Here is a 19,618-nt window from a genome sequence, read left to right as displayed (position 1 = left end):
AGCAAGGGGTCATTTTTTGCCAAAGCAGAATGGACTTCAGCCCTTGCGCCACAGCCTTTGCAGATGGTGTAGCTGCCACCTTTCCACGAGGGCAGCCGGGTGCCTCCCAGGCTCAGGCTCAGTCTGTGTTGCGTGAGTCTTGGTAGTGATGCTGGTGATTCCAGAAGGAAGGGAAACAACAGCAGGAAGCTCGTTTACTTGGGGTCCATTTTGATGGAGGTCTCAGAGGACGTAAGGAAACCCCTTTGTCTCCAGAACATCCCCCATCATGGACAACCCTGCAGGCAAAGCTGCTGAGAGTATGATATTACATTTGTCGTCTGGTCACTGAATGCTCTGACGAGGGCCAGGAGCCCTGCTTGAGGGATGGATTCAGTGTGCACCAGGCCCCCCACCCCCGAGCAGCATAAGCAGCTCAGAAGTGTCCTTTCCCGCTCGCCCAAGAGGACCCATCGCATAGTTAGATCAGGATTAGTCACGGGGACATCTCGTAAATCAGGACACAGCATCACACAACATGTGATGACCTCGTCATCATGGGCCCCTCTCCAGGCAGAGGGGACATGACATGGGCAGGGATGACACCGCAGGAGTGTGTCTGATGTCGTTTGGGTGGAGAAAGCAGAAGGATCTCATAGGAGGTGAGTCTGCCGCAGAGAAAGAGTGAGTCAGTTTGGAGTCACGAAACTCGGGACGGTACGTGCAGTTGGCAAATAAGCCTCATTTCCTAGGGTTGCAGCTGCCAGGGCTTCTACTAGCTTGGCAGCCCCAGCGGGGGCCTTTGGGCCGCGGGGTGGACCAGGCGCTGGAACACGCAGTAGGCCACTATTTCCCACCGTGCGCACACGAGCATCCTGGGGTTGTCTCTCTCCTGCACAAACGAGGGAAAGGGTGGAATGATTACGTGGGCCTGAGGTGGCCGGTCCCTGCAGGCCGATTTTAGTCCTATGAAGCTGCTCGTGTTTACCTCCCCCGAGGAGTGCGTTCAAGAGACTGGAATTTTAATAAGTTCGTAGCGCAGAGAAGCCAACGGAGAAAAATGAGGAGCCCATGTTCCGCAAGGAGCCAGCCTCGAAGTACGAAGTATGGGAAACTGCTGCTCAGTCGTGGGCATAGGACGTTCTCTGATTAGCTTAACCCTTCCTGAGGAGAGCTGGAGTCCTCCAGGGCGTGGATTATGACCTAGGAGACGAGCGGTGCCTCGAGATAATTGCAATTTCCCTTTAGACCCTCGATGTCCCTTTGCGGCTGAGCATGGCAGCAAATACTTGGACTCCTCCATGGACATCTTGCTGGGAGCTGAGCGCAGCAGGAGGTTGTCCCTGTACCATAGAGCCCCGATTTCCTGGGGAAGTAGGGATACCTCAATCCTGGGGCACTTGGGACAGATAAGAAGGGGGCCTCAGGGAGGCCTGTCCAGGATTATTGTCAATTTTTCCAAGTCAATGCAAACAGATATTGGCTGTTGGGGTCCAGGGGTGTTGAGAAAGACAACTCTTGGCCGGGGGGAAGAGCAGAGGGAGAGAACCCCAAGGAGACTCCACGCCCAGCACGGAGCCCAACGTGGGGCTCCATCTCATGACCCGGAGATCATGACCTGAGCTGAAATCAAGAGTTGGACGCTCAACCGACGGAGCCCCCCCGGGTGCCCCAGTGTCCACGATTGTGAATAGTGGACCCCCGTGAGTCTGGTGGAACTTGGGACAAAAGGGAATCCGGATTTGGGAACAACTGGGAAACGTAGAACAGCTGTCTTGGTGGCTATCAGTCCGGACCTATGGCCCTCCTGTCCACGAGGGTCCTGGATGGGCAAGATGGCCTGTCCAGGGCTGGTACGGAAGCGATCAGCCCCTGGGCGGTCAGGTCTTTCTCCCGTTGGCGTGAGGCCTCGTTTGAACTCGGGCTTCCGTGGGTATTGAGGCAATTTGGGAAGAAGTGTAGTTGTGTCCGTGTGAATCTTTATAGGCTCTTGACTTCTATTGTCCCAGAGTCGGCATTAGAAGTGGCCCACGGGAACCTCAATTAAATTAAGGGACTTGTGTTGAAATACCTCCTCTTCTATGTCAAGGACAGATTGTAAAGAACATAAAAGGTCCCCATCCGTCAGGAAATTCTAAGGCGAGGTCTCCACTGGAGGCAAAACCTATTAGCCCTTTGAATTCAGAAAGGAGGTCCCCACCGAACAGGTTGGCAGAGGCTGTACCGTACAACAGGAAAAGACCGTGTTCCAGGGAAGGGGCCCCCGGCTGAGACAGGGGCTCCCTCTGCACTCGGCCAGATGCCTTCCCTACGGAAACCCTCCTGGCTCCAGGGATGTGCTGTCCGGGGAGAGCGCGTCCCAGGAGCCCTGGGGTCGATCAGAACGTGGCAAGGCTGCCCACCAATTTAATTTGAGTCCCTCGTGACTGTTTAAGGGAGTGGCTGAGATCAGAGAGCCCCGGGAGCCCCCGCAGGCCTGGGAGGTCCATGTGGGGCCCCGGCTTGGGGGCGGCCCTGGGGACGCTCGAGGTGGTGCCGGCGAGTCCCCGTGGGGCCTGGGGGGACAGCCGCTGTCCGGCCGATTACTGCGGAGATGCCAGGTCTGGAAGGCCCAGGTGCTGCTCTGGGTCCCTGACCTTGACGCCGTGGCCATCAGGCCAACAGGTGGGCGGACTTTGTCCCGTTAGTGGCCTTGCTCCGACGTCCTTCCAGAGTGCGCAGCTGTGGTCCTGAGTTCAAGTCAGACCCCTGGCCTCCCATCCTGTTTTCTGCCTTTCTCTCAATCCACTAATGTCAGGAGATGATCCATGTACAAATAGGGCAGCTGGAACACGTCGGGTGCCCCAGGTTACTGTCTGGAACCCGGAACGCCGGAGGATGGGCCTTCCAGACAGGCTGTAAAGTCTGCCCCTGATGCGTCCGTCGTTGGCACATTCGAGTAAAGACCAACCTCCCAGGAGCCGGGGGAGCTCTAGGAATGGCTTGTGAAAGGTCACCGCTCTCTGCAGTCCCTCAGGGGACCCTGGTGAATGTTGGGCACTTAGAAGAGCACCCTCAGGTGACCCCATCCTGCCTCTGTATCCACTTTTGGGCTCCCCAGGGCCCCACCAGCAGGTGCACAGATGACCCAGACCTGGCATCCTGGGGTCACGGCCCCTGGTAAGGACAGGAAATTCTTCAGGAAACTTTTGGGGACCCTCCTTGGGCTTAGGAAATTCTTTGACAATTGTCCTTAGTTTGGCCTTTGACCAAGGAGAAAAAGACGCTGAGGAAGACGACTGAGCCTATAGTTGGTTTCATTTTTAAAGGGAACTGTCAGGTTTAATTCGATCGTTAGTGAAATGGAATAGAGAGGCCAGACGAAAGTTGGTCGAAACAGGCTTTTATTGGGATGCACTCTCGGGTGAGGTTCCGAGGTTCCGCGGCCCGCACGGGAGAGGAGAGCCGGGAAGTTGCCAGCTGGGAAGTTGCGCCCAGGCAAATCGCAGGGGGGTCTATAAAGAGTTTTTGGCGGGAAGATGGGGGCAGGGCGGCATTCCAATTAGGGCAAGGGTTACAGGTCTTTGTGTGCCAAGTTAGGGTAGGGTGGCAAACACCTTATTGGGAGGTTGCTGGCCTGGGGTCGGCCGTTTTGAGGTCCCCAGTCTTGCCAGCCCAACAGGACTGTGTCAGGGATCCCTGGGTGGCTCAGCAGTTTAGCTTGCCTTCAGCCCAGGGCATGACCCCGGGGTTCCCGGATTGAGTCCCACATCGGGCTCCCTGCATGGTGCCTGCTTCTCCCTCTGCCTATGTCTCTCTCTCTCTCTCTCTCTCTCTCTCTCTCTGTCTTTGTCTGTCTCTCTCATGAATGAATAAATAAATAAATAAAATCTTTTTAAAAATAAAGGGAACTGTGTCATAGTCTCTGCAGAGTCAGGAAAGCATGGGGACACAGGTCAAGGAGGAAGGAGCGAGGAGATGGGTCCCGTCAGCCCCACGGTCTTCTTCTAGGCCCCTCTTGTGTCCTCTTGCTGTTCATAACCTTCCTGCAACGAATCTCGGCTGCAGCCTTTCTGGGATGGTGAAGCCTTTTGGAAGCTTCTCCAATGCAATTAAACTGGGTCTCCTGTTCCGTTCGTTTAGCCTGGGAAGCCTTGCTCTCCAGTTCCCCTTCAGAAATAAATGATCCTGTCTAATTGGAATCTTTCCCATAATGGCCTTGTGCAAAGTTAGGCTGTTTTTAGTAAGATTTTGCCATTTTCGCAGATTTTTACAGCTCCAAGACCACAGTTTCGAAACAGGAAACAAGCAGGTATGTCAGAAAGCAGGGCCCTTGGTGCCCTGGGGCTTAAGGGTCTCATTCTTTTTGTTCATTTGCCTTTTCTTTTTTAGCTAAGCCTTTGGGGTTCCTCAGAGCCAAAATAATAGCTAAGAGGGATGTGCTGCTGGGTCGGGGATGTGCCTGTTTTCCAGCACACCTCAATGTATGGAAATTTTCTTGAGGTCAGCAGGTGACCCAGTGTCAATCTAACCCATTCTATGACCAACTGACCCCAACACAGGGTTTCTGAGTTAGGTGGCAAACGCTCTAACATTGCTATTTTTTTTAAAGATTGTATTTATTTATTCATGAGAGACACAGAGAGAGAGGCAGAGACACAGGCAGAGGGAGAAGCAGGCTCCCTGCGGGGAGCCCGATGCGGGACTTGATCCCAGGACCCCAGGGATCACGCCCTGAGTCAAAGGTTCAACCACTGAGCCCCCCGGGCGTCCCTCGCTCTAATAGTTTTTAAGTGTTCGACTATGCCCACCAATTCTTGTGGCTCTTTGGGCTTCCGAGAGCCCCGTTAGCAGCAGCCTTTGTCTTCAAAGCAAGATGCACACACACAGGCAGCTTCACCCGGCAGCAGTGACCGGGACCACCAGCAATTCCTGGCCTGGAAGCGGGGGCTGGAGAGTAGACTGGACCAGCAGACCCCAAAACTCAGGTGTGGGGACTGGGCTTTCAAGCAAAAGGGGACTGCAAGTGGGGCACCAGCGAGACCGGAGCTCAGTGCAGAGGGCCGAGCTCAGAGTCTGCAGGGGAGGCCCCCTGCAGCCCTCGAAACACCCTACCCCCACCAGCCTCAAGCTGGAGACAGCCCACCCAGACAGAGCAGCGCCCCCACCAAAGACCTGAAGTCTGTCCGAAAGCCTCCATCTGAAGAAGCTGGAGGATGACGAGCAAGTGGAAGAAACCACAGAGGAGAAGGGGAATAGAAGTCACAGGACGAAGGCACCGCAGACCAGGGCTGAGAATATCAGACACACAGACGAGTCCGTGCAGGATTCCGAGTGTATGAAGTTCCAGGAAAGGCAAAACTAGTCCATGGTGATATAAGTCAAGGTTCTGTAGTGATGGAGCTTGACCGGGAAGGCACATGCGAGAGCTTTCTGGGGTGGTGGAGTAAGCGCTAGTTCTCGGCGGGCCGCAAGTTGTGTGGGTCTGTACGTTTGTCACAGGGCATCGATCTACGCCTTTCACTGTGCGGCCAGCACCCCTCGATAGAAATAGTCAAAACCCAGACACACGGATGGCCAACAGACCCATGAAAAGATGCTCGGCATCACTCGGCATCGGGGAAATGCCAGTCGGAACCACAATGAGATGCCACCTCGCACTTGTCAGAATGACTAGAACCAAACACAGAAGAAACGAGTGTTGGCGAGGAGGCGGAGAAAAGGAGCCCTCGCGCGCTGGTGGTGGGAGCGCAAACTGCTGCAGCCACTCTGGAGACCGGTATGGACGGTCCTCAAAAAAATAAAAATAGAATTACCCTACAGTCCGGGTAGCCTACTACTGGGCATTTATCCAAAGAAAACAAAACCACAAATTTGAAAAGATAGATGCACCCCTGTGTTCACCGCAGCATTAGCTACAATAGCAAGATATGGAAGCGGCCCAAGTGTCCCTCCACAGACGAATGGATAAAGAGGTGGTGTGTATACACAATGGAATATTACGCATGTGATCTTGCCGCCGGTGACCACATGGGTGGAGCTAGAGGGTATAAGGCTGAGTGAACTGAGTCAGACAGAGAAAGACAAACACCATGGGATTCCCACTCATTCCACTCATATGTGGAATTAAGGACCCAAAACAAAAACAAAAAACAAAACAAAACAAAACAAAAAACAAAAAAAAAGGAACTAAAACAAATGAAGAAAGAAGAGAAAGAAAGAAAGAGAGAGAGAGAAGAAGGAAGGAAGGAAGGAAGGAAGGAAGGAAGGAAGGAAGGAAGGAAGGAAGGAAGGAAGGAAAGAAAGAACCAGATTCCTAAATACAGAGAAGCATCAGAAACCTGGTGGCAAAAAAAAAAAAAAAAAAAGAAACCTGGTGGCTGTCAGCCGGGAGGCAGTGGGAGGATGGACAGAACAGGGGAAGGGGACGAAGAGGCACAGGTCTCCAGGAATAAACTAAGGACGTCACAGGGATGGAAAGCGCAGCGTGGGGAATGTGGTCAATGATACTGTCATGACCTCGTGTGGGGACAGGTGGTGACCACACTCACCGCGGTGACCGCTGTGTAACGGGCAGGCTCCTGGCTTCCAGCCTCTCCTTGAACACCTCCAGGGAGGGGAATCTCAAGGAATGAGTTCCCCGCTCCTGGAGACAAATCGGAGGGCTGGCCCTGGAGACTCAGAGGGAGGAAGGCAGGACCACGATGGAGTCAGGGCTCGAGCAGCCGGGGTGGGTGGGACTGGCCGAGGCTCCAGCTCCAGCCCTGCCCACCCCCTCTGCTCACAGTTGGCCGTCAAGTCGGTCCAGTTCCTGAACACAGACATGTGGTCCAAGGAGCTGCTGTTGGCACTCACCAAGCCCGACCGGACACATCAGGAGCAGCCCCCCGAGAAGGTGGGCCACACCGTGTCCCTCACCAGCACCCCCTGTGCCCACGACACAGGCCCAGGGCCTCTGTCCCTGGGATGCACACCTAAAGCAGGGCCTGGGGCCCTAGAAAGACACTAGGACCCCAGAAAAGCAGAGGACCAGGAGCCTGAGCCACAGAACTTGTAGCTGCACCCTTGAAACTCCACCACCAGCAGAGGCTTGATGGTCTCAGGGCATGAGGGTGGCTGCGGGAGCCTGGTCAGGGGAGGTGGCGGGCCACTGGGGTGGACAGAAGTGGCTCCAGCCCAGGACAAGAAGCTGAACCTCCCCCAGGCTTTTCTGTTCATCTACTATGGGCTGATCCTTCAAGCTGAGGACAACAGCACCACCGTCAGGACACACCTGAGAACCCTCCTGGACACGTCCCATCAGTGGCCCAAGCAGAGGGAGGTGAGGACTCAGCCCCCAGCCCATCCCAGAGCTGACTTGAAGTCAGCTCCCCTGACTTCAGCCTGAGCCCTGACCCTGGTCACACCCTGAGCCCTGACCCTGGTCACACCCTGAGCCCTGACCCTGGTCACACCCTGAGCCCATCACAGCTTGTGTCCTCTATTTTGTCACTCGTCTATTTTCTGGACCTTTGTTCCTTCCTCTGGCCCAGGTCTGCTCAGAGGTAGTGGGGGCAGAGGGAGGTAAAGGCCTCTAAGGAGTCACCCTCCCTGCTGCTCCCACACCACCCACCAGCCCCCATAAGTGATGCCCCCACAGGGTAGGCCTCAGAGGTGCATGTCCTAAAGAGCACGGGGATGGGAGACAGATGCCCTGTGACCTTGGACAAGTCCCCTCCATTTCTGGTCCTCAAGTTCCACACCCCCCGAGGGGAGAGTCCAGGCCTGGTCCTGTGACCTGCATCGGTGGCCTTGCTCCCCTGTGCCTGTAGGGTATCGCGCTCACCATAGGGCTGGCCGCAGCCCGCCACCTGGACCACGTCTGGGCTGTCCTGGAGCAGTTTGGCCGCAGCACACCCATTAAATGGAGCCTCCACAGCTTCTGCCTGAAGGTTCTGGCTCTGGGTTATTGGGGGCCTCAGCAAGGGGCTGGGACGTCAGGACTCCCCCCCCGCCCCCCCGCCCCATGAAGGTCTGGGCCTCCAGCAGGGTCTCCTGGGATCCTTAGGGGCATAGGCTTTGCACCAAGCATCCTGGCCTCCCACCTGCCTGTGCCCTCTTGCCTCAGTTTCTCCTCTTGAATGGCCATTCCATTCACCACCACCAGCTGTTGGGATGGAAATGAGGCACGGCTCGAGGTGCCTTGCACATAGCAGGTGCTCCAGGGACAGCTCTCACGGTGCTGTGGGCGCTGCTGTGTTTATGAGTGGTGTTTGACCACGTGCCCTGCCAGAGAGAGAGAGCAGGGCCTGTGCCCCCGTGATGGACGGCATGCCCTGGGCCCTGCTCTCGCAGCTCCCCGGATGCCGCCTCCAGGCAGAGACAGTGCATGAGGTGCCTCACCCAGAACAAATGGGGAAGTCAGTTAGCAATACACAGCCCAGCAAGGGCCGGCCACCTCCTTGGGGTACCACAGCCGGCGGGGGGCAGAGCAGGGACAGGGACCCACAGCTCAAACTCTCAGAGGAGGCCTGGCCACTGGTGGGCAGCAGAGCTGTGTGGCCCTTGGGTGACATCTGAGGGGTGTCTCGGATGGCCCCTGCTCTCTGGGGGTCCCTCAGATCCCACCTCTCTAGGTTGAGGCATGGTCCCCAGCAGCCCCGGGTTGGGGGGGAGGAATGAGGGGGTAACTGGTCCCAGGCTCCAGGGGAAGGGGCTTCCGAAGGGCAGGGAGGGTGGGGCTAGGACTCTGGCCCCTTATGGCAGAGCCAAGCACCTGCACACACCGTGGGCAACCCCCCAGGCCCATTCCAACCCTCCAGAGACAATTTCATCTGCCCTGTTTTCCTAATGAGGTAAACTGAGTCTTGCCAGCACTCAGGACAGGGTGGCTGCGGTACTGTGCTAGGGCCCAGAGTACTTCCTGTCGCCACTCCCCCAGGGAAGGGTCAGGAGGGCCCTGACACTCCATCTCTGCCCCCGCTGTGGTCAGAACGCAGAGGACCTCCAGTGGAAGTGGGCCAGCAGTACCATCCTCCTGTCCTACGGTCAGATGGCGGTCAGGGCCAAGGCGCACATCCTCCCGTGGGTGGACAACATCCTGTCGCGGATGGTCTTCTATTTCCACTACAGCTCCTGGGTACGGCTCCCGGGGGCCCCCTCTCTGTAGCACAGCCTCGTCCCAGCCCCAACCCCACCACAACCTGAGTCCGAGAATTCTAGAACCTTTCAGGGCCTCGGAACCCTCCCCCCCTCTTCTACCCCACCTTGGACTCAGGAAGAGCCAGGCTTCCTCATTGCCCCACCTACTCACCTCATCACCCCTCCCACAGCCACCAGGGCTTCCATGAGGACCCCAGCCCCTCAATCTCCCTGGTTTTCACCAGGTGGCATTGGAAGGCCGGCTAAGTACCCCCCCAACCCCCAGGACGACCTTCCCCTTACTCTACGCTCTGCACCTGGGGCATCCACCCCAAGGGCTAGGAGGCCCAGCCAGGCCTGTGAGGCCGCTGCCTACCCCAGATCTCTGGGCTCTAGGGGACCACATGTCCAGGGAGGCCAGACATCGGGCCGTCCTGATGTTGGAACGTGGTCAACATAGTCACATTCTTAAACCAAACCCCACAGGGTCCCCCGGCCAAAGCCCCACTTAGGTGGCCCCAGCTAGAGATCTCTGCTGTACCCCCCCAGCGGTGCCCTGCAGCCAGGGTGACTGTGGCTCTCCCTCCTGCCCCTCCTGTGCCCCCGGCACCCCCCCACGGCCTAACCCCATGCCAGGACGAGACCCTGAAGCAGAGCTTCCTTAGCGCTGTCCTCATGCTGGTGGGGGCCGTCAGCCGTAACGAGGGGGCCCACAGCTATGAGTTCTCCCAGGTGTCTGAGCTCCTCGATTGTCTGATGGTGAGTCAAGGTCCCGGGGCAGAGGAAGGGGCCTCTTGGGACCAGCGGCATCCACAAGGGCCAGGAGTTGGAAAGGGGTGGGGAAGCTGGATTTCTGGGGTGCAGCTTAGCCCCTCATAGGCTCCTGCAGCTGAGAGCACATGCGTGCCCCCCTCTTCCCTTGGTTCTTCGGTGACCCTGAGCTGCCCAGGTATGTCCACCTCACAGCTGATGCAGCTGAGCCCAGAAAGCCAACACCATCCATTCCGCTAATACTGCCCTCGCTCTCACCTCTGCTCATAGAGATCTGGGGCTCAGAGAACCCCAGGGTAGTGGAGGAAGCGTGCAAGTGAGGGACAATCAGAGCCGTAACAATAAGATAACAATTTACTGAGCTCCTGCTGTGACTCCGACACTGTGCTCGGCACACCTTGCCTCACACATAACACATGTGCAACAACGTCATGTTATTTGTGAATAAACAAAGCTTGGAGCAGCTTGGAGACTTGCTCAAGGTCATGCAGCCTGTACGTGGGTAGCCAGGACCCAGACATGACCTGTGCATGCAAAAGGCTGTGATCTAGCTCTCTGAGTGGAGCCAGGTGACAGAGGCGCCCACGGGTGGGTGAGAAGCTGGAGCATAGTCTTGTGGGTCCCGGGAGCACCAGGCACCGAGGTCTTCAGGATGAGGGGTGGCCTGGGTGTCAGAAGTGGGATAGGCCCAGGCCTGAATGACTCAGGTTCACCTGGGGACCTGCAGGTTTTGATGGAGAAGGAACCCCGGGACACGCTGTGCACGCCAACCCGCCAGCAGACCATTCACATCATCTCCAGCCTCTGGTAGGCTCCCCAGCCCCACACAGGGCCAGACCCCAGGGCAGTCCTGTAACAGGCCCGCAGCAAACAGTAGCTACAGCTGGCATCATGTGCCAAAACCGAGCCACCAACGTTCCCGGAAGGTTGAGAACCAGGCCTGGGTGAAACCGATCTGTCCAGTTAAGGGGGAGCCTGGGGTACAGGGCTTGTCAAGCGTCTGCTCCCAAACAGGCCACACTAGCCCCTTACAAACCCTTGTTGGAATTCACCTGCCCAGGAGGCCCTGCAGGCCAGGGAGGCAGAAGTGTACACTCTACAAGTCAAGTGTACGCTCTCTGGTCAAGAGCAGACTGTGCAAGGGGCTGCTGCAAGGGGCTCCCTGACTCTATTCCAAAAGGTGGCCCTGTTGCAGTCACCAGCCCCCACAGCTCTCCCTCACAGCCCTCTACCTCCAAACAGTAAGCTGAGGCCGCCCCTGGACTTGGAGAAGAAGTCACAGCTGCTGTCCACCTGCCTCCACAGCGTGTTGGCCCTGCCACTGCTAGACGTCCTGGAGAAACACACCTGTCTCTTTCTAGAGCCGCCCAACATACAGGTGCAAAGCGGGCACATGGTACCCCTTCCATGAGAGGAGCCCCGGCTCTGCCTGCTGCTCATGGCTTGTGAGGGGGTGTGGGCTAAACAGGCGGGGCCTTTGGCCCCCTATAGACAGGGCTGGGAGATCCTGGGCATGTTTCTTAACTGCTCGGAGCCTCCTCTTTGCCCACCTATGACATGGGGGTGATAACTGTGGAGCTGATGGTGCGTGATACTCGGGCTGGAAGGGACACTGGCATCCCGGTGCAGAGCCCTCTGAATAGGAGTACACGCGGCCTCAGTCCCTGCCGGCCCTGAAAGCAGCCCTGGGCTCAGTCTCACCTATGAACCTCCTTAAGCTGGTCACACCACACCCAGGACCCTGCCGACCCACCCTTCGCTGGGCCAGATGCCCACCCCCTCCTGCGATCTGTTAATAAAAGCCTCCACTGCAGGGGGCATGTACCCGTCTCCCTGAGGCACCACCAGCAACGGATCCCCAAGTGTTTACTGTAAAGGGCAGGGAGCTAGTGCTAGCTGAGCAGCTGCTATGTGCCCGGTCCTGTGTGCACGTTAGCTCCCCTCACCAGCACTCGTCCAGAGGGCGAGGAAACCAGCTCAGAGAAATGGAGGTGTCTGGTGGGAGAGTCAGGGTCGAACTCCACCCCGGCCCCTGGGCCCTGATCTTCACGCCACACTCCTAGGCTGGGTCCAGACTGGAATAGGACATATAAGCACTTTGGGGTGGGGGGAGCAGTGAGAGTACAAAGGGTCCCCTGGGTCCAGGGCAAGACCACAGCAGCTCCCCCAACCCACAGGAGTCCAGAGCACCCCCATCACCAGATGACATCATGGCTGGCTCACCCAGGGAGCTTAGCCTAGTGCCAGGCACCAGGCTGGGGCTCCTGCTCATCCCCACTCAGGGTGCACCCCCACCCTGGCAGGTGGGGCTGGCCATACACCCAGTTCTTGGGTCACCAAGGGAGGCCCAGAGAGCTGAAGCGAGTTCCCCAGGGCATCCAGGGAGTTGATGGCCAGCGCCCAGGGCTCTCCTCCATTGCACTCTGACAGGGAGGTGGACTGGGTGCTTTCTGTGGCCCTCTCCCTCCCCGAGCATGCCTGGTGAGCCAAGCAGCAAAGATTGGAGGTCTCCCATGAGACCCAAGAGTCAGGACCAGCTGCAGAATTTGCCACAACTCATGGAAAATGAAAATGTGGGCCCTTGCTTAAAGCTTATGAAGGATTTCAAGATGGGACCACAGAGCACTAAACCAAGTAGATCCATCCGGGCACCAGGCCTTCTGCAGGTGGCCTGCCCGAGAAGCCAGCCCTGCTGGGAATGCACTGACCTGGGCCCCTGAGGACCAGACCTCGGGCAGGTCTGACCCAGAATGCCCCCCACCCCGATCTCCCCAGCTTCCGAGCAGGGAGTGTGACCAGGGCCTGCCTGGACATGGTGTGAACGCCCAGGGTGTGCAGCCCACCTCGGGAGTGTGCAGGAATGGGAACCACTCTCATTGAGAAACGAGCGCACTCGGGCCCCGCCGCAGGCCTTGGCACTCCTTCGCAGCTGGGGCTTGGCGGCCGCCTGACCTGCCCCACGTCCCCACACAGACCCTCTACAACAAGACCTCAAGTGCCCTGGACCAGTTGCTGCAGAGCTTCATCATGCAGAGCCCCACGACCGACGAGCTGCACTTACTGCTGTCGGTGAGGACCAGCTGGCACTGGGCAGGGGGTGGGGCGGCCCAGGCAGGGCAAAGGATGGACAAAGGAAGATGTCCCAGAGGAGGTAGGGCCTCAACTTGGGGTGGGGTAGGGGAGTCCAGGAACACAGAGGCTTGAGGGCTGTCCACCATCGGGGATCACAGTGGCTTGGAGGACTGAAGGGTGGTACAGCAGGTGCACAGGGCGCTAGGTGGGCCTCGAGTGCTGCACATACAGGGAGCTGATGAGGAAACAGGCCCTGCCCCTGGCTGGGACCTGCCCTCCCTCCCAGAGAACTTGTTCTGCAGCCATGTCTCCAGCTGTGAGGAGGGGGCTCACAAGCAACACCTCCACTCTCTCACTGCCTTCCAGGGCGCTCACCTTGAGAGGAGGGAGATCAGTCAACAGGCAGGGACAGTCCAGGGGGAAGGGAGGAATCAGAGAGGGGACACTGGACCGAGGAGGTCACTGGATAGGGAAGGGAAGGGAAGGGAAGGGAAGGGAAGGGAAGGGAAGGGAAGGGAAGGGAAGGGAAGGGAAGGGCCCAGCAGGCAGAGGGCGTGGCGGAACCAATGGTGAGACACGTGTGAGCACAGCACAGAATGGAGAGAACTTTGCACGGCTGGAGCATGAGGAGGGCGCTCAGGTGGGGGCCAGCTGGGTGCGGGTTCGATTAAGTCAGCAGGGCCAGACCCCACCCAGCCTGGGGGCCTGGGGAGGTAAGGGGAGTCGGTGGCTCTGCTCAAGCAGGTGCACACACGGAAGTCGGGGTGTGAGCCCGGCTGGGGGGAAATACCTGCATTTTCGCTCACCGCCCACTGCAACAGTGTCCCTCCTCTGGAAATGTTGGCCACAAACGACGGCAGTGCCGGGAGTGGCAGTTGGGTCACAGGACATTGCTGGGGCACAGCATCTCCACGTACTGTTTACTGTCATCCGACTTGAGGATCACTAACTGGAATCATCTGTCGCTTGAACAAGGAGGCTCACATCGGGCTTGAAACTGCTCGATATACCTGCTGGCATTGCCCTGTAATTCTGTGCATTCACGGGGTGCACAGAAAAGCATTGTTTGGAAACGGGGTGCGTGTCGCAAAGCGGGTTAAAAGCCAGGAGCCTCCAAGGGCTTTGGACAGGGAGTGAGCCGTCCTCTGGCGCCAGGGGTGGGGGGGTGGGAAGCACAGGACCCCGGAGGCTGAGCAGAGGGACCGGAGGGCAGGGCAGGGGGCGTGGCGGACGGGGGCGGGGATTATTCGAGGGTGGGCGGGGCCTGAGCCGAGGCCTGGGGTGGGCGGGGCCGGGCCGGTGGGCGGGGCCTGAGCCGAGGCCTTGGGCCGGTGGGCGGGGCGGGGGCCGGTGGGCAGGGCAGGGGGCGTGGCGGACGGGGGCGGGGATTATCCGAAGGTGGGCGGGGCCTGAGCCGAGGCCTGGGGGTGGTGGGCGGGGCCGGGGCCGGTGGGCGGGGCCTGAACCGGGGGCGGGGCGGGGCCGGGGCAGGGCTGCACGCCGCAGCACCCCCTCCCGCACCTGCCCTCCCCGCAGCACCTGTACCCCTGGCTGGCGTCGGAGAAGGCTCAGGAGCGGCAGCGGGCTGTGGACCGCAGCACCGCCCTCCTCAGATTCCTGAGCCACAGCCACTCCCTGGACGTGAGTACCGGCCCCACGCGCCCGCCCTCCGCTGCCCCAGCCGGGCCGCTCTCCTCCCGGAGCCTGGCGGGCTCGTGGGGTTCAGGGACCCAGTGGACAGGGGGTCCCTCTGCTCAAGTCCTGCCAGCTGGGCTCTGGGCCCAGAACCCGGACCCCTGACCCAGGACGCTGGGCTCCTGCCCCCGCTCCCCGAAGTCTTGAGCAGGTTCTTGCACCCCCGAGCCTGCTACCCGCCCCTGAAACGGGAGGATGTGAGTCCTCAGAGGGGTACACTGGGGATCAGATGAGGTGCAGCCCCGCCCCAGTCCGGGGGCAGCAGTGACCGCGGGCACGGCCTCCGTCCACCACGACCCTCCACCCGTCGTGACCCCCATCCAGCCTGTCCTGCTTCACAGCCTAACAGCCACCTGCCACTATAACCCTTGGCTTCAGTGAATGTGGGCGCCTTCGGGGAGTGAGCGCTTCTGCATTTCTCAGCCCAAAGCAGCGCTCACTCCTCAGGGAGACTCGTGGGGTCGTGAGAAAATTAGCTCCTCTGCTTGATGCCCGGCGGGCACGGGCAGCAGGGGTTGCCCTGCCAGGGGAGAGCGCCCTGAACGCACTCCTCTGGCATTCCCGGGGTGAGGAGGACCCCTCTAGAGGGCCTAAAAGGGCCTGCAGTTTACTCGAAATCAATTGCCACGACCAGAATGGGGCCTGCCGTCCACAGGGAGTCACTCACCTGGGGCACAAAATCTACCAGGCACCAGGGCTCTCCACAATCAAGATAAACACTTTAATGTGATGTTTTAAAACAATCCACTCAGCAAATGGCCACCAGCCTGGCTGCCTGTTGTTGTAAATAAAATTTTATTGAAATCAGGACTGGGGTTAGGGCCAGGGGAATGAGGCAAGATGAGGCAAGGTCATGGAAGCGCAGGGACAGACCATCTGTATTTAGTTTTGAAACTGTGCTCCTCGGGACTGTTACCTTCATTTTGATTTTTCTAAATATTGCATCAAAATATTGCAAATTTGGGGGCAACCTCTTTGGGAAAGCTTTGGCCAGCGTGCCCTGGGCTGATAACTGTAGTCGCCCAGCTGGGTGCGCAGAGCCTGGGCCTGGGGTCCTGATTGCTGAGTCCCAGCCCTGCCACTACTGTCAGAGGGGATGATTCCTGATGCTGGCCTTCCTGGGGTGAGTGCTTAGCAGGAGGGAGACTCAGGGTCGGGTCTCTCACCACAGCCAAAAGAGGACTTCAGGCGGATTGGGCAGCTGGTGGGCATGCTGGGGATTTTGTGCCAGGACCCGGACAGGGCCATCCAGCAATCTAGCGTGGAAGGGCTGGGCCACCTGTATCAGCTCCTAATAAGCCAGACAGGTGAGCCCCCGAGGGCCGCCCCAGTGGGCCCACTGCCACCCCAGCCACAGCCACAGCTGAGACCATGTCCACACCCCCCAACACACCCCACCCCAGATCCACTCCCAAACCTACCTCTAGCCCCAACCACAGCCCTATAAAATGTCTCCCACCCCTGGCCCACTTGGACTCCCTTCCCCAGACCGGCACAGACCTGACCCTGACACCAAATGACCCTGACCCTAGCTCCTGCCTGTCCCATCCTAGACCCCAGGCCCACCTTTGCCCTATGCTCACCCTTGCCCACTCCCACCCCTGGCCAGCCAGGGCAGCTCCGATGGTGAATGCGCAAGCCCCCAAGCAGCTTTCCCCGGCCAGCGTGGATGGGGCTCCCGTCTGGAGCAGCGGAGACCAGAAGACAGCTCCCCCCACCCCTCCGGAGATGACATTCCCAAAGGATCACATCTTCCAGCTTGACAGCTCCCAAGTCATCAAGGTCAAAGCCCTTAGGGTGGCGGGCAGGTTCGGGTGGGTAGGCGTGGCCATGCTCTGCTCTGACCCCCACTGCCGCCCCCTCTGATAGGGCTTCCAGCTGGACCCAAGGGGTCAGAGCCTGGGCCAGGTGTGAGTGTTAAAACCAAGGCTGGGATCTCCCCTGTATCTTTGGTGATCAACTGGGAGTGTTTGAAGAGGTCCCTGGCCCTTGGCCTAGGACTGGGGAGTTGGGGGAGAGAAAATTGGAGGGAGGAACCAGGGATAGACCCTAAGGTCAGCAACCCAGGCTTGAGTCCCCGCTCTGTCCCTCATACCTGTGTGACCTCGACAAGCCCCTTCTCCTCTCTGAGCCTCCGTCTTCCTCCGTAAAATGGGTAGAATGGTGCCACGAAGTCCTGGCCACCATGAAGACCCGGTAAATGGTGCTTTAGGATGGCTCCCATGGCAGGGGTTCTGAGGCACCATACACTGTCCTTCCCTTTGAGTCTGAGTTTTTGCAGGATGAGCAGCACTCCGCAGAAATATCCCCACAGTACTCATTTTCATTTTCCCGGGGGCCTCTGTGAATCCTCTGAAAGCCAGGCCCTCCTCCTGTGAAGGCAGAGCATGTACGGCTTCTCTTGCACTGCCATCTGGCCTACCTCAGCCAGATCCTCCTTGGTCGGCAGCCTGGGGGAGCCCAGCAGTTCCCCAAGTTCCCCAGTATCCCCCTCATCACCCTAGGGAGGTCCCATAACTTTATGACATTCTGCGCCTGATCTGACGTGTGTTCTCTCCTGAACACGAGCACGGCTAGGGCGCGGGAGTGTGGGCTGGATGCTGGTGTCGAGGGGACGAGCCAAGTTCCCCGGAGCCTCATGTTCTGGGTGGTCAGTTGACGATTTCTCCGGCGACTCTGCTGGCCCAGCCCTGGTGTTGAGCCTGTGGCCAGGAGGACCCGCGTCCTCGGGGTGCTTGTCAGTCTCCCCCTGTTAGACCTGGAGCGCTCCGGGCCAGAAGCAGGGTCCTGCCAGGGCCCAGTGCAGGCCGTGGTGGTAGAGCCAGAATTTGATAAACACACATTAAGTGCCCGCTACACGTGCCCCAGCCAGTTCTGAATCCAGTCCTGGCTGAGTCCAGCACCTGCATTCCCTGCAACTGCAGTGAGCTTTCAGTGCCACAGTCGATTAGAAGTTTATTATGGAAAATCTAAAGCCCTTAGGCCAATATCAATTTTCCAGTCCCAGAATGGGTAAGCCTGGCTTGGCCTCAGTTTATGTCAAAGAACCTGGGCTGGGGGCAGAGGTGGGGCTGGGCAGGAGGGTTCCCTGGCTACCAGCTCAGAGGGAGCCCGTGCTGAAGGGGCCCCAGGGCTTTAGATTTTCCACACTAAACACTCAGGCTCTCAGATAGGCTGAGTGGGCCTTTTGTATCCTGCCCTGTCCCAGGACAGGGAGTGGGTGTTAAGCCCTGGCTCTCTCTCCTCGGACAAGACACCATGGCCGGCAGGGGCACGGAGAGGAGAGGACAGGAGGGTGTGCTGAGCAAGGGATGGTGGATGTGGGAAGGTATGGAACAGAGACCCGACCTGGATTCTGTCCCTAAGTATGTCCTTGATTCCCTCTGTGATCTTGGATACACTACGTCTTCATCACCATCACCACCACTATTATCACCACCACTTCCACCACCATATCTCTAGCACCACCATCATCACCACATAACCATCACCTCCATCACCCCCATCACCACCATCATCACCACCATAACCATCACCACCATCATCCCCATCACCACCAGCATTACCACAACCATCACCACCATTATCCCCATCACCACCATCATTACCACCATAACCATCACCCCATTAGCCCCATCACCACCATCATCACCCCCATCACCACCACCATCACCCCCATCACCCCCATCACCACTCCCATCACCACCATCACCACCATCACCACCACCATCACCCCCGTCACCACCACCATCACCCCCATCACCACCATCATCACCACCATCATCACCACCATCACCCCCATCACCCCCATCACCACCCCTATCACCACCATCACCACCATCACCACCATCATCACCGCCATCACCACCTCCATCACCATCACCCCCATCACCACCACCATCACCACCATCATCACCACCACCATCACCCCCATCACCCCATCACCACCATCATCACCACCATCACTACCACCATCACCCCCATCACCACCATCATCACCCCCATCACCCCCATCTTCCCCATCACCACCCCCATCACCACCATCACCCCCATCACCACCATCATCACCATCATAACCACCATGTCATTTCACATTCATTCATGCCCTGGGTTGAAGTAAGACATCTCATGGGTATTTACCAATCCTGAGATTGCAGTATTGCTGGATTCTAAGAATCTAACCAACAATCCAAGTTGCATTTCTTCACAAATATGCTCAATGCTAGAACTTTAACCAAAATTTAACATTTCAGAAAACAATTTTAAATGTAATCTTGTAACAAATGTTCTAACCAGATGTATAATGGCTTAAGGTTATTTTTTAAAGTTGTTATAAACTACAAATATGCCATTAAAATCACTTTAAACATTCTAACCAACAAATAATCCTAACGTTCTCACATTTTACCAAAATTTTAGAGTGATTATTCTAACATGTTATTTAATACTTATTTTTTATCTAATATAAACACAGACATCCTAACAGACTTTCAAACGTTTTAACAAACATCCTAACATGCAAAGAAACATGTTACTATCCTCAACATGCTTGCAGACCTTATACTTTTCTACCAAGCCCCCCATTACCAGTCTTCTATCTTCCTCTGATTATCAAGTGTTCCACATCAGAGCCTTCCAATAGAACTTTCTGGGAGGAGAGAGTGCCTCTATCTGCACTATTCAAGGTAGCACCGGCGACCTGTGGCTACTGGACACTTGTAATGTGGCTAGTGCTAACAGGAACGGAGTTTTTCAATTTTAATTAAGTTTAAACAGCTACACGTGGCTGGTGGCTACCACGCTGGGCAACAATGCTCTAAGTCTTTCTGGAAGGTTCCACCTGGGTAGCCCCAGGCTGGCCCAGCCCTCCCTCTCAGAGACTGTGGTCCGAGCTATGGAGCAGGGGTCCCACCCACCACATTGCATCTCCCCAAGCTCCTCTTCATTACCCCGAGTAGCTCACGGTCTAGACTTAGAGCTGCTCCTGGGAAAACATGGGCAG

General features: G+C 57.6%; 1 protein-coding gene across 7 annotated transcripts in view; it reads left to right on the top strand.

Annotated features, from left to right (window-relative positions):
- Positions 1-19,618, top strand: part of MROH5 (maestro heat like repeat family member 5) — a 70,965-nt gene that overhangs the window by 23,617 nt on the left and 27,730 nt on the right. For 5 of the 7 annotated variants that reach the window (XM_038555646.1, XM_038555647.1, XM_038555645.1 and 2 more), the window contains exons 7-17: positions 6,746-6,853; positions 7,163-7,279; positions 7,770-7,889; positions 8,879-9,076; positions 9,715-9,837; positions 10,577-10,656; positions 11,092-11,227; positions 12,823-12,918; positions 14,458-14,562; positions 15,788-15,923; positions 16,226-16,398. In XM_038555646.1, coding sequence (XP_038411574.1) covers positions 6,746-6,853; positions 7,163-7,279; positions 7,770-7,889; positions 8,879-9,076; positions 9,715-9,837; positions 10,577-10,656; positions 11,092-11,227; positions 12,823-12,918; positions 14,458-14,562; positions 15,788-15,923; positions 16,226-16,398 — 1,392 coding nt within the window. The remainder of the gene's footprint in view (positions 1-6,745; positions 6,854-7,162; positions 7,280-7,769; positions 7,890-8,878; positions 9,077-9,714; positions 9,838-10,576; positions 10,657-11,091; positions 11,228-12,822; positions 12,919-14,457; positions 14,563-15,787; positions 15,924-16,225; positions 16,399-19,618) is intronic. The other 2 variants (XM_038555650.1, XM_038555648.1) reach the window with 1 other exon arrangement.

The sequence above is a fragment of the Canis lupus genome, chromosome 13 (genome assembly GCF_011100685.1).
Source record: "Canis lupus familiaris isolate Mischka breed German Shepherd chromosome 13, alternate assembly UU_Cfam_GSD_1.0, whole genome shotgun sequence".
NCBI classification, from domain to species: Eukaryota; Metazoa; Chordata; class Mammalia; order Carnivora; family Canidae; genus Canis; species Canis lupus.
This window is presented reverse-complemented; position numbering and strand designations above follow the sequence as displayed.